This window comes from Thunnus maccoyii, chromosome 3 (assembly GCF_910596095.1).
Source record: "Thunnus maccoyii chromosome 3, fThuMac1.1, whole genome shotgun sequence".
NCBI classification, from domain to species: domain Eukaryota; kingdom Metazoa; phylum Chordata; class Actinopteri; order Scombriformes; family Scombridae; genus Thunnus; species Thunnus maccoyii.
The window spans coordinates 19322769-19337224 of NC_056535.1; the positions used below are offsets into that span (position 1 = coordinate 19322769).

Consider the following 14456-nt stretch of genomic DNA (forward strand, 5'->3'; position numbering starts at 1 on the left):
TGATGGGAATGCGATGGCTTGTGGCCAGCGCAAGGAGGACAACTGCAGAAAATCTGTTTCCCTCTGCAAGGAGTTAGCTCAAATTGTCACCATGCTCTTCAAAACAATAATCCTGTTACGCTGTAGCATCCAGGTTCAGCTGCCGTGCTGTTTCGTTGCTAATAAATTGCAGATGTGGAAAGGGAATGAATCAAATTCTGGCGTTTGTTAAGTCAAAGTTTTAATGTACTGAATGTGCTGGAGTGTCATTCTTGTCACATGAGAAAATGCAAGGTTGCTGTTTTGACAAGTGGCTCCTGAGAGGTGGCAAAAAAAACAGGATTGATTGGGCTAAGCATCTCTACATATCCTCTCAACAGGATTTCCAGAGTCACTCTCCACTGGCCCCATTCCTCCTCTTGGACTATAAGCCCTGTCATGGGACATGTCCAATTCATCATAGGCTCTTAGGCTCTGTAACTGAGCTGAAACTGTGACACAACTCCTTGGGAAATGTTCTGCAGTCACTGCTCTGTTCTATTTTTGTCTGCATGTGCACTTCGGGCATTGTATTAGATGTTTTCTGGTGCAGAGTGATGACAGCATTTCATCGACTGCTGACATCCCTCACATACAAAATTGTCACACAGCCTTCAAGTTTTCCAATTATGAGAAAGCAATTCTGTTAAATAACCCAATTTTTAGTCTCACATGTTTAAATATCTGCCTTCATTTGCCTTTTAAATGTGGAATTATTGTCACTGTCACCTTTTTTTGTCTTTACAGAGCAAAGACATCGGGGTGCAGATGCATGAGGAGTTAGTGAAAGTCACCAATGAGCTCTACACAGTGAGTGAAACAAATATCATTGTCCTGTCATGCCTATCTCCTCTCTGTCTGTAACAGGCTGCCTGTTGTGCCCTTTCTCCTGTGCTAGCTGCTTGTAGCTCGTCAATCCCGAATCCTAGCTTTTTTCAGTCGTCAGAGCAGAACTTGTAACCTGTGAGGCAGTTGACCTGACACTGCACACAGCAGATACGCCTTATCAGCAGTGCAGCTTCTAACAGGTCATTTCTTCCTTCTCCATGAGGTCATGGAAGGAGAAAATTTTCATTCTTCCTCCCACTGTGAATTTCTCCATCGGTTGAAGGGGAGAGCGTTCTTGCCTCTGGCTGTGCTTCAAGCGGACTCAGCTGTCTGGTGCTGCAGAGGTGCACTGTACACAGCTAACATGAGCTGCTGTAATATTTTCAGCTAATGTTACATGTAATCAGACACATCTGTTTGTGTGCTGGTAAGAGTTGTCAGTCTGTCCTTTGTGTGTGTGTACATACAGACACCATTCACACACATTCAGAACAAGTATGCACACACGTGGCATTTAACATTCACTTGCAGAACTGGTCTGTGTGGTGATGTAGATAGAGAACAGCTGTGTTCAGTGCTGATGCCTCTTCTTTTGGCTGAGGAAAATGAACTGATGCAGTGATATCATCTGCTGTATGTGGGACACAGTGACACAAACACACCAGATTGCTTCTTCTTGGGTCTTATTGTTCAGTCATATTATGATTCCTTGGTGCCGTTCAACAGCTAATTTGCAAAAAGAATTATATGATATAAAACATACAGTTAGTTACCAAAGAAAATCTGAAATATACATTTAAAGCTGATCTGAGCTGTCTCTGGGCAAACAGGGGTACTGCAAGTTGTGAAATAATCCGTCCTAAGTTGTATCCAAAATCCAAGCCTCAAATGGTTGTAGTCTTAAATATGTTGAAATTTCTTTGTGGAGTTTTCCATCACAAATAAGCTGAGTCACACCTACATACCCCAATGGGTTTGCAGTAGTTTAAAAAAAGTACTGTAATTGCAAAATTATTGTACAATTATTCTAACTACCCTTTGTCTTACAATGTATAGAATTGAATGCCCTGCCAAGTAAAAAAAAGAATAACTATGTCTCAGAGACACTTATTTTAAGATACTTAGTGTACACTCCTATTATGCTCATTTAATAATTGTATTTATTTTCTTTACTGATGTGTGGAACTCTACCTCTGGCTACTTGCTGCACATTTAATCATCTGTCTTATGTCTTGAATGTTATTGGGTAAATACTGTTGGTGATCAATCCAAGATAATTTGAAAAGTTTGGGTTTGCAAGGGTGCTGCTTTTATGTAAAATATTTGAAGTTTTGATTTTATTCCCTTTACAAAGGACACATAGAGGGCAAACAGAGAGTAGCGTAACACTGATGCTATATTTTTTGCAGAATTTTATACATGGGATTTTGCAACAATGTCTGTGTTTATTTATAGAAAATTGATTTAGCTTACATAAAGAGATAACATGGGACAAAAAAAAACAATAAAAGCAAAATGATCAGAATTTCAGTGCAATGTCAGTGATTAGTGACAACTATCACAGTCATCTTAAAAGAATGTTTGGGGCGAGTGGATTGAAGTAGAAATACTCGCATGACATAAACCACATGAGAAATATTCTCACATGTAACATTATACAGCACTTTAGTGCTTTACTGATATTGATTTTTCCTCTCCCTTTGATTCATGCATTATTAAATGCCTGTCTGCAGCTCAGCAGCACACAGCAGAAGGAATTGCAGTAGCCTGTTAAAATTTGGGCTAGATAAAGTTATAGCGTTAATGAAAATCGTATGATTTGTTTATATTATCTGCTTGTGTGGTGCATGCAAAATTAGGTACTGTATGGGTCTGTCTTTGTCAGCCTGCTGGTCTCTGCTATTGATCTGCTGCTGGCTTTTTGTGGAAATGAAGTAGTTTCTTGTTTCGCAGGTTGCAGGGAAGTTTGCTCACTGTCACTTTGTAACCTCCTTCCTCCCTTGCTGATCGATCTCACTGTCCTATGCACATCAGTTACAGTCAGGGTTGCTAGGAAACCAGGACTTGAGAGTGATGGCGGAGCAGACATTTAATTTGGCTGCTGATTTAGGATTCCTAGTTAAACATTTACACGTGATCTCTTTTAATAATGTGACAATTTCTTCTAAAGCAAACTGAATAGGAGTCTAGATTATGTTTGTGAATGGGAGTGAGATACTCTACGGTAGGGAAAGGAAACAAAGAGCAATGGTGAGCCCTTGTTGTAGTACTTGCTTTAACCTATTTTTTAACCTACTAGAATGCTGCGATTAAGACAAACAAACAGAACAGTGTAGGCACATCAGACAGACACACCCAGCACAACACCGCCAGCTAAGTAAGGAAATGTCAATCAAAATGTGATAATATAAGCAGGATGAGTAAGCTGCAGCGGAATGAAAAAAATGAATCCGGGGTAACATGAGTTCATACATTAGTGTGGAAAACATTTGTAGTAATTTAGTTAATCAAATTATAATTATGTTGTTATGAAATTATATCTGATACCCTACATTGTGATTCATATTATGATGTACATGGAGGACTAGACTGTATGTTTAGAGTGTCAAATAAGTCCTCTGAACTAAGTATGCTTTGGAGATTTTTATTTCTATTCCAGTCACATCCCTTCCAGCTAGTTTGATGCCCTTGATGCTGAATGAAGTTTGACGTTGGATGTATGTTCTTGCAGGTGATGAAGACGTACCACATGTACCATACTGAGAGCCTCAGCGCCGAGAGCAAGTTGAAGGAGGCAGAGAAACAGGAGGAGAAGCACATTGGCAAGGCCAATGACATTAGCACCAGTCTGCTGCGTTATGGCCATGATGAACGTCCACAGAGACGGAGCTCTGTCAAAAAGATGGAGAAAATGAAGGAGAAGGTCTGTTTTGGTTGACAGGCCAATACATGATATTGTATTTGCTATACACTCAAGTACAAATACTCTCTAAATGCATCTCTAATGAACTTTTAGATGCACTTTCTGTCTGCACAAATGACATTGGGAAATGTAGTTATTGCTAAAAGGAGCCATCTCTACATTGTCCAAAGTATCACATACATATAGTATATTGATTGATTATAAAAGATAAAATCTGATTGATGTAGTAATGTATTCTTTGAGTACATTAGGAATCCATTTTACATCCTGCATTGATGTGACTGTCTCTTTCTCTTGTCTCCCTAGAGACAAGCCAAGTACTCTGAAAACAAGCTCAAATGCACAAAGGCCCGGAATGACTATCTTCTCAATCTGACAGCCACCAACGCCTTGGTGGCCAAATACTACATCCATGATGTCTCAGATATGATAGATGTAAGGACATACAGTCAGAACCAAAATACGCAAATATGGAAAAAATCTTTATGTGTCAGTGCTTCTTTTGCAGTTTCAGTACTAGGTCTTGTAATGAAAGGTTGAAAAGACTATATGTTTGACTTCTTGCCCTTAGTGTTGTGACTTAGGGTACCATGCAAGCCTGGCACGCACCATGAGAACCTACCTGTCTGCAGAGTATAGTCTGGAGACTTCTCGCCATGAGGGTTTGGACTTGCTGGAGGGAGCAGTAGATGCCATGGACATCAGAGGAGACAAGCTTAAGTTTATGGACACGCACAGCCAGATCTTTTGCCCTCCAGCACGCTTTGACTATCAGCCACATATGGGGGATGAGGTGAGCCACTGGAGAAGGACGGGGCCATTACGATTTGTTTGCAGGTCTTAGGTCTCTATGTTAAATCCCCCAGGTAATGTCTCCTTTCTCCTTTTATGCCAGGTGTGTCAGGTGAGTGCACAGCAGCCTGTCCAGACAGAGCTCTTGATGCGCTACCACCAGCTACAGTCTCGCCTGGCCACGCTCAAGATAGAAAACGAAGAGGTGAGATGTTCTGTGCACACAAATCTCAGTGGGTTGAGGGTAGTGAGTTCCTGCGTTTCATTTCAAAATGAAGCAAGGTCACTGCAAGTATGCTATTCAGGCTAATGTATTTTTCTGCTGATTCAGAGGAGTACAAATGGCTAAATATACTGAGTCATATATTAATATAATACTAGTCTTTGTGGATCAATATTTACATACATAAACGGTACCCCTTATGTGTATATACGACTGTATAGTTAGAATGAAACACATTCATTTGACACAATTAAGATGAAAATAAGTTGTTTGTGCCACTTCTGCATCAAAGCACAGTAATGAGAAAATAAGATAATTGGTTAAAGCATGAAGGAGTCATCAGGAATGTAAGTGAAAAACATAAAAAAACCTGCTGTAGAGTAACGTGATGTGCACATAATAGTCTGATTGTTGAGTAAAATGTAACATAATAATGCAGAGACCATTGCCTATCAACAGATGACTGCACAATACTGCGCCAGGAAATGAAATGTCTTATCATTCAAACCATCAGTCAAGTGCAACCATAAGAGCAGGAAGTTGACATGTCTGCTACTCAGTAGAGTTCTCTAAAACAGGACACGTCGTTAATGTGCAACGTGGTCTTTCAGAAAGAAGAAGCTTTTGTTTTTTGGGCTTTCTATGATCAGTTGGACATTTAGGGAAATATACTTATTTGCATATTTTGAGTGTGATATCTGTCCATTAAATATGAAGCTACTTTTACAGCCAGCAGCTGGATAGCTTAGCTTAGCATAAAGACTGGAAGCAGGGAGAAACAACTAGCCTGGTCTTGGTTACTTATTCAGTCAATTGGTAGTCCTGCACATAAAGCCCTGTGAAAGCACAATTTGTCATTTTTACACTTCGGTTTTTGTACAGAACGAACAAATGAGATAAAGTTTTCATTCGTGAGTTTTAGAGGTGCTAGTGGGCAGATTTTATTACATTTGGACTCATACATTCTTCCATGCTTTATGCTAATCTCAGCCAACACGCTGTTGGGCGTAGCGTCATATTTACCGCACGTGGGAGGGTTGTCGATCTTTCCATCTAACCTTTGGCAAGACAGCATATTAGCGTATTGTTAAACTATTTTTTTTTAAGAAAGATGAGACATAAAAACACTTCATTTGAAGTGTTGCTTCTCTAGTAGGACCTATCTTGCTGGTGGACTATTTCTATCATCACAGTTTATCACTCATCAAAAGACTGGTATTTGTCTTACTTATTATAGCATAATAGGCGTTTAATACCTCCTTTGGTATTGCTATATTTTAAACTGGTATTGGCAGCCAGCACCCTCAGTTCTGTCACTCTAACATGTAACTGCAAACAGGACTGTCACCCTGCATTTGTATTCATCTTTAATCTGACACTGACCTGTGGGGTCGTCTCTCATCCAGTCTCCTGCCCCCACTGGGGGTCAACCCAGCATGCTTTCTGGCCTGCTGGAGGGAGTCACCGAGGCCACTGTGACTCACACAGACCTGTTTAAAGGTCATCAGGGTGTGTATATGTGTCAGTGCCTGTCTGTTATGAATATGGAAATGCACACTCCCTCCCTGTCTGCCTCACATGGAAGGAACATAGTTAATGTTTCATGTCACGACGCTTCATGCTAGGAAGCTAATTACTCTGTTATTTACGGTGCGTCAGTCAAACTGCTGTGAAAATGGCCTGCAGTGGTACAATCTTGGACTGTGCTGGCTTGTTTACACCATACAGCTTGTTTGTGATACTGAGAAGATTTTATGTGCATAATTTACCTAATAATATTTAATATTAATCACAAATATATTGTAATTGTACATACTTTTAAAATTATAGTCACATGTTCAATTGTGTTTGTCTGCTGTGTGTGTCAGGTGAGGAAGACCCTAGACGCCACCATGCAGACCCTTCAGGACATGCTTACAGTGGAGGACTTTGATGTTTCAGAGGCCTTCCAGCACAGCCAATCCACAGAGTCGGTCAAATCAGCCTCCTCTGACTCCTATATGAGCAAGGCAAACATCGCTAAGAGACGAGCCAATCAGCAGGAGACTGAGGGCTTCTACTTCACTGTGAGTCTTTGAAAAAATTAGGGCGCAATGGCATGAAACACATACAGTACAACTACAAATAGCGCTATATATAACCTACTATTTGTCTTTTTTCCTGATTCATGTGCAGAAATACAAGGAGTATTTGAATGGCAGCAATCTTATTATCAAACTTCAGGCCAAGCATGACCTTCTGAAGCAGACGCTAGGAGAAGGTGAGACTTATTAAAACATTATTACTGCACATCAGTGTGATGGTGGTATTACTGTCAGTGGGCAACTATTAATGTACAAATAATATAAAAACATATGTCAAGAGAGTCTGCCAAGACAAGAATAAGACTGGGTGTCCTTAATATGCAGATGGTGTTACATATCTCTATCTGGTAGCTATATTTTCAACAAAAATTAATTAAAAATGTAAAAAAATACAGTATATCTCCATCTGGAGCTCTGTGGTGCTTTTAGAAATAGAATACAAAATGATGTTATACTGACGTTGTCATTTGCTTGACAACTTGACAATTTTTGGACCTAAAATGAGGCCACAGGCTAAAAAAAACCTCCATTCCTTGATTAGATGTACTTTGCTTGAAGGTTATGTCATGCCATAGTTTGTTTATATAGTGAATGTGCATTAACCTGAGCCAGAAGGGTGAATAAGGATGTGTATCTTTCCATGTCAGTGAGTTGGTACTTCAAAATCTTGCAAGCATCTGCTTTTGATTATAGATTAGTCTTTGGGCCATTACGTAGTTTTTTACGCTCCTTTGTGGATCATCAGTCAGATATAGTAAATGGTACAACTCCTGTAGATACACAAGGGTGTATATGGTGACACTTGATTGATCATTTTAATTTAAAATACAAATTAATTTCAGGCAGCAAAGAATTATTTTCTGCTCAAGCTGTGTCTGCCAAAGCACACCAAACTTAACAGGAAAATTATATAATTACAGCATGAAGGTTTGGGAATCTAATCTACATTTTATGATGAGTAGTGCTTGAGTGCTTGAAGGGTATTTCTTGCCCTACTTTGTTCATATATTCCTCATATTTAATATGCATTAATCTGAGCCAAAAGAATAAACACAAATGTATAATGATCCATGTCATCGAGTTGCTCCTTCAAACTCATGCAAGCGTCTGCTTCAGGGTTGAAATTATGTGTGTTTGACATAAAGAAGGATTGTGCTGGAAGCTGCTTTACACATGACATGATCCTTGGACAAACATTTCTGATTGACTGATCAAAGTGAGACCTTAATTTGTTTGTGTGCAGTGTGTGCAAATGTGGTGCGCAATGTTAAATATCATGAAATCATCACACCATACAAATCAGCTCTCACAACTTCCCACTCTTGTTGCCCCTGGATACATTTTCACTTTGCAGAGAGAGTAGACAGGCTATCCCCTTCTGGGGCTCTTGTGCTGTTTCTAGGGCGACCGATGAATGACCACTGCTTGGCGGTGAGTCAAATGCAGCCATGGTGCTCACCCCATTGAGCCCGTCTGAATAGATGCCCGTTTTCTCATAACACCCCTTTCCGTCTCCATCTGCCAGCCTTGTATAGTCGGCCAGCACTCAACCGTACCACAAACGTCTGTGACTGTAAAACTAGCGTATACTAATTTAGTCTCTTTCTCCTCTGTTTTTTCTTTTAGGGGAGAGGGCTGAATATGGAACAACAAGGTAAGATGTCCAGTGACAAGAGGGTGAATAAAGTAGGCGATGATGTGTAAAATCCTTCCCTTCGTGTCCCTGGATGTGGCAGAAATTAGATCACCGTGTCCCAACTTCTCTCTGAGTTGTTGAACAATGGGTGATCCCAATTAGAGAAGGTGGTGCTCAGAGTACTTCCTAGTTTGAATCTATAAAAATGTGTGAAGACTAAGAAATGCAATGCCAGTAAGATGGATAATGTCCTGCTGTTGTTCTATTTATAAACAATTGTTAGCGGCAAATGAACAATATTGACTAGGTAGTCTTATGCATCATTTAATACAAGAGTTTGACTTTTACCAATTTTGATCTATGTTATATTTAATTAAAATCTTTATTTAGTTTGATGTGTGATAATTTGCTGTAGTTTTATAGCTCATGAAGTTTGCTTCAGCAGCTGTGTCTATGGGTCAATTTAAAGGAAAAGACATTTTGGGAAATACACTCATTTGTTTTCTTGCCAAGATTTTATGAGAAGATTGATACTACTGTCATTATGCTAAGTATGAAGCTACAGCCACAGCCAGTCAGCTTAGCTTAGCACAAAAACTGGAAACCACCAGCCCCTCTAAAGTTCACTAAGCAGCATCTTGTTATATCTTGTTAGTTTAATCTGTACTAAAACTGAAGTGAACAAACAACATATTGTGGTCTTACGGGGGGTTACTTCCTAAACAATTTCTTGGCCAGGTACAGTCACTTCCACTGGTTGCCTTGCAGTCTCACAGTGACATCAAGACTCGTTAGGATTAAACAAACAAGATGAAACTTTAGAGAGAGATAGGCTATCTGATTTCCCCGTAGGCTATAAAATAATGGACTGTGCCATTTTGATGCCACTGTGATGTCACACAATGATTGTAGTCTCCTGTTTTGAAGCCTCAAGTTTGACCATTGCCATCTTGGAATTTTGGAGCCAGAAGTGATCGTATTTGGACGAGAGGGTGGAGCTGCCCCTAACACTAGCACTAGGTGCTAGCTTGGTAAACACGGTGCATTTACAGTCTATGGCTAGCTGTGATACTGCTAATACTAATGCTAATTTTTGTTAGCAAGAAAACAGGCTTAAAACCATTAAAACAAAGTGTACGTACCGGAAAAAATGAACATCCGACTTAGAGGGTTGTGTAATACAACCAAATGCTGAGCAACTTTTTTTAGGCAACCAAAACGTTACAATTAACTTTCAATAACTGAAAGAACTTTGAAATAGCGACAGCTACAGCTACGCTCTGTGAATCTGGGGTTGCACCATGGTTATGATAGGATCATTGATCTTCTCATCTGATTGTCAAGAGAAAGCGTATATTTCCCAAAATGTGGAACTATTTTAATGTTTTAAACATGTTTTTGGAAATTGCAAATTACTGATGGAAAGACATGAAAACAACATGACTTGCATTATTATTCAAATTGCCATGTACCAACCATACACCCCCCACCATCTCCCCAGGCCCCCCACTCTTCCCCCTAAACCCCAGAGAATGCGGAAGTCTAGACCTCGCTCCATTTTTAACCGTAAGCTGTTTAACGGCAATATGGAGGCCTTCATCCAGGTATCAGCCCATCTGTGCTCTTTGTCTCTCCATGAGCTCAGCTGTCTCACTAGCAGTCCTTGGGGGTTCTCTTGCCTTTGACCACTCTTTTATCCAAATGTTGGCTCACTCATGCACTGACTTTCTTCTTGCTCATTGCCTTGTATTCACAGTCTTGCGATTTAGGAAAGACAGGGTCAGGTTAAAATCAATCACACACGTTCTGGAGTGGAGATGGTTTGTTTTCAAAAGTGCCACACCAGAGCAAGGTTTGCTTTTAACATTCTTACTCCTGTGAGCCTCAGCCTCCACACGCTGAATTAATTTGGCTTTATGTATAGTGTCATTTGGCCATGCACCAGCCATGTTAGGCTATGCAAATAAACACATGGACACATCCACTCAAACGGGCAGGCAGACAGAGTGTGCACCAACAGGACTGGAGATAACTAATCAGAATTCTGTGTTGATTAATCTATTAGTCAATCAGGAGAAAAGTTGTATTTGATTATCAATTGATCTTTCAAGTGATTTTTTTTTAAGCAAAAATATCAAATATTTCTTAGTTCCAGGTTGTAACTTGTAAGAATTTGTTACTTTTATTTGTCTTACATGATAATAACCTGACTATCTTAAGCCTTCAATAATTTGATGATTGTCATCTTGGGCTGTAATAAATTGTGTTGGGCATTTTTCACTATTTTATGATGTTTTACAGACCAAATGATTAATCAATTAATTGAGAAAATAATGGCCAGAGAAATCAATAATGAAAATAATTGTTAGTTGCAGGCCTTGAATTCATCCATGTATTCAGAGTTTTCCTCTTGGTAAAACAGTCTTTTCTGGCTTAAAAAAGTGCCGTATGTAGCCCTCCCATCATCCTCTCGGGTAGCACTCCCACCCCCACACACCCCCCCCTCCCCTAAGTCATGTCCTCATGTCTCACACCCCACAAGGCACTGATGCTTTGGCTTTTCTCTCAGGTCAGGCCTCTTCTTTTTCTCTCTGTAAGATCTGTCTTTCTCACTAACCTGTTGTGGTTGTTGTTGCCTCTCTTCCTCTGTCTACGTGCCTTACTGCTCTCTGCCCAGGGGAAGAAGGAATGTCCGTGCCAGGAGTCAGGTACTCTGTCTTATAGCAGGGCGGGATCATCACACTGTGTTCAGTATGCTAACCAACATTTCTGTGCTTCTGGCCTGTTGGTGTTCCTGATGTATGAAAATACTGTAGTTATAACGTTAGCCGAAGTGCTGTTAACACTAACACAGCGTTGTTCTGTACACTTAGTTATTTTTTAAAAAATCATTAAATGATAAACAATGTTTTTTTAGTTCTGTGAAGTTAATTCATTTGAAATGCTGGCTCTATAGGCTTCTAATGATAAAACCCTGCTAGCATGACTATTTGTTTTCTATTACAAATACCTCCAATAATGATCATTTGAATCTGTCCGGTAGGACTCAGGGCAGCCTATACCAGTGGTGGTTGAGAGCTGCATTCGATACATCAATCTGTATGGTAGGTTCCTGAATATGTTCATATGTTGCCTTTCTTTTTGAAAATTATTGACTTGAGCAGTTTTGTCAGGGAATCATACAGTGTATGTTCTCAGTGCTTGTTAATTTGTAGCTTTCTCAGTCTTAAGAATATATCAACCAATGCATACTATCTACCTGATTTTTAATAGGGCTTGTCAAATTCTTTCTTCAGTGTGTCTTGTTTCAGATTATGCTTTGGGCATTTGCAGGTTCTGTGAACATGTAAATTGTAGAAGTTCATTACAGAGCTATCCGATCATATCTGGGAGTTCATACATTTACTCATACATCTGTTTTTGCTGTTAGTGGTGATATGGGATGGGAATTTTCAAACGCCAGACACAAATTTGAGATTTGTAAATGTGTACACATGTAAATATGATCAACGGCTCACTACTAAGATCTTAAGGTAGGACATTTTGCATGGACATTCCTAGATTAGTGAAGTGAAGTCTATGATTTTTGTATATAAAATGACAGATTACTGTATTCATGATGCTCAGAGCAAATAGTTCCTTATGTATTAGGAAAGATAAAGATGGTATGTTGATGTTTGGCACAATAAATCATATTGTTTCATAGAAAACAACTCCAGTGTAGTAAATTAAAGGGTCTCCTAATATCTAGTGCTTATTAATGACAAAGGCATATTTGTGAATGTTATAGTGCAACCAGAGATGTGCTAATCATTTTGCGGTAATGGCTAATAACAACTAGCTCACTTCCCCTTAAAGTGGACCAGAAGAAATTTTCTTTATCTTTGTTTTTTGCCATTGCAGACTGCTCTGATCTTTCAGTGGAGCTTTCATATCCAGTCTCACACAATAGTATACACACTCACAAAATCTGGTGTATACCAACATTTGTTTATATATACATTTGTTTTGTTTATATGCCTCATTGCAATGTACAGTGCTTAAGTGCTGTGGCTACACTGAGGGGATTTTTGGTCATATTTCAATTTATAGTCATCCACCAACTATAAATGTGCTGAGAAATTCAACTATGTGACTGTTGGTGTATTTTATATTTGGGTGTGTCCATTTTTAGTGATACCTTTTTATCTCTTTTTTTCTGATTTACACTAATGGCTCTGTCTGTCCCCAGGTCTTCAGCAGCAAGGTATATTTCGAGTTCCAGGATCCCAGGTCGAAGTCAACGATATTAAAAATGCATTTGAAAGAGGTTAGTCCCAGTGTGCTTGGCCATCTCCTCTTGATTGATTTTAAATTGCGTTTTGTCCACCTCAAAAGCCACAGACTCTCCCACACACATCTAAAGTGGAAATAAAGAGCCTGTGTGTCATGTAACATGTAACCCTGTAATGGACATGTTAAACCATTTTAGATGCATAATGCATAAGATCAGCATCTTGGATAATTGCACTCTCAATGTTTATATTAACCTCCCAACTTGCAAAAAAATTGCATCAGCAGCATGTGAAGTGAATGATTAATAAATGGACTACATGTATGTTATGTCTGTAGGAGAGGATCCACTAGTGGATGATCAGAGTGATCATGACATCAACTCTGTGGCGGGCGTTCTTAAGCTCTACTTCAGGGGGCTGGAAAACCCTCTGTTCCCTAAAGAGCGTTTCCTTGACCTCATATCCACTACCAGTGAGTCACATTCCAGGAAAACATTTTCAGATCAAATGTAAGGTTTTTATTTTTTCTACAATTGTTTCACTCATTCTTTGTTTCTTTATTTTTTCTTTTTCTTTTTTTTTTTTGCAGAGCTCGACTCAGGCGCAGAAAGAGCTCATCACCTCCAGCAGATAATTGTGACTCTTCAGCGGCCTGTGATCATTGTCATGAGATACCTGTTTGCCTTTCTAAATCAGTAAGTCATGCCACAGCAAATTTAGTCTTTTTAGACTCGATTATAGTGGCACTTATTGCCTCTGTCTTTCCAGTCTTTCCCAGTACAGTGATGAGAACATGATGGACCCGTACAACCTGGCTATCTGCTTTGGCCCTACATTGATGCCCATACCAGATGAGCAGGATCCTGTGGCCTGCCAAGCGCATGTTAATGAGGTCATTAAGACTATTATCATCCACCATGAGGTCATCTTCCCAACCCAGCGTGAGTTGGAGGGACCTGTGTATGAAAAGTGCATGGCTGGAGGAGAAGAGTACTGGTAAGTATAAAATAAGGTGTCCAACATGTGTCATATTACAGTTTTCTCAACAACTTAACACTCAAACCAAAAAATATCTAACATTTTAAACCTCAGCATACATTCTAATACCCAAAACGGAAAAATTGTATTTATATAGAAAGCTTTTGTAGTGAGAGTGATAAAACTGAGCTGATGACAGTTTATAGCAGGTGAAACTTTATCCACTGCTTAGTCAGGTAAAAAAATGCCTATCTCATGGACATGATCTTGTGGCTAGAAAGAAACCCTTTTTTTCTAGTACATAGTCATCCTGTTTTCTACCGTGTCTTCTATCTAGGACACTATGTACCAAACAGTGTGTGGAAGTCTTAACAAACTTTAATCATATTTCTGAGTGTATTGTTTTATTTTTGAGCAGTAGACTAATAACAAGGCTGTGTTTACCCCTGGATACTTTAAATAGGACTACACTTAAATAATCCTACTGACAAATGAAGATATTTATAGTAGTGTTGAGGACATACAGTATGTATTCACTTGGTTCTTGTAAAGATGTATGCATAAAATAATGTATTTGTATTATTTGAATGCAAAATCCAATTTTAGATCTTACATTTTGTTTGGCAAGCTATTTACTGAACACTGTCTGTATGATGTGTTCAAAGTTTTGAGCACAGTGGAATTAACCTTTAGAAAAACT

At 39.3% G+C, this 14456-nt stretch overlaps 1 protein-coding gene across 5 annotated transcripts in view; it reads left to right on the top strand.

Annotated features, from left to right (window-relative positions):
* The window catches only part of LOC121894155 (SLIT-ROBO Rho GTPase-activating protein 3-like), a 34486-nt gene that overhangs the window by 13994 nt on the left and 6036 nt on the right, over positions 1 to 14456 (top strand). The window contains exons 4-17 of one of the 5 annotated variants that reach the window (XM_042406544.1): positions 766 to 828; positions 3578 to 3769; positions 4076 to 4204; positions 4341 to 4562; positions 4665 to 4766; positions 6653 to 6850; positions 6960 to 7044; positions 8495 to 8522; positions 10006 to 10108; positions 11548 to 11608; positions 12736 to 12813; positions 13116 to 13250; positions 13368 to 13473; positions 13547 to 13774. In XM_042406544.1, the coding sequence (XP_042262478.1) occupies positions 766 to 828; positions 3578 to 3769; positions 4076 to 4204; positions 4341 to 4562; positions 4665 to 4766; positions 6653 to 6850; positions 6960 to 7044; positions 8495 to 8522; positions 10006 to 10108; positions 11548 to 11608; positions 12736 to 12813; positions 13116 to 13250; positions 13368 to 13473; positions 13547 to 13774 (1730 nt within the window). Of the gene's footprint in view, positions 1 to 765; positions 829 to 3577; positions 3770 to 4075; positions 4205 to 4340; positions 4563 to 4664; positions 4767 to 6652; positions 6851 to 6959; positions 7045 to 8494; positions 8523 to 10005; positions 10109 to 11181; positions 11609 to 12735; positions 12814 to 13115; positions 13251 to 13367; positions 13474 to 13546; positions 13775 to 14456 lie in introns of those variants that run through there. The other 4 variants (XM_042406545.1, XM_042406547.1, XM_042406548.1 and 1 more) reach the window with 4 other exon arrangements.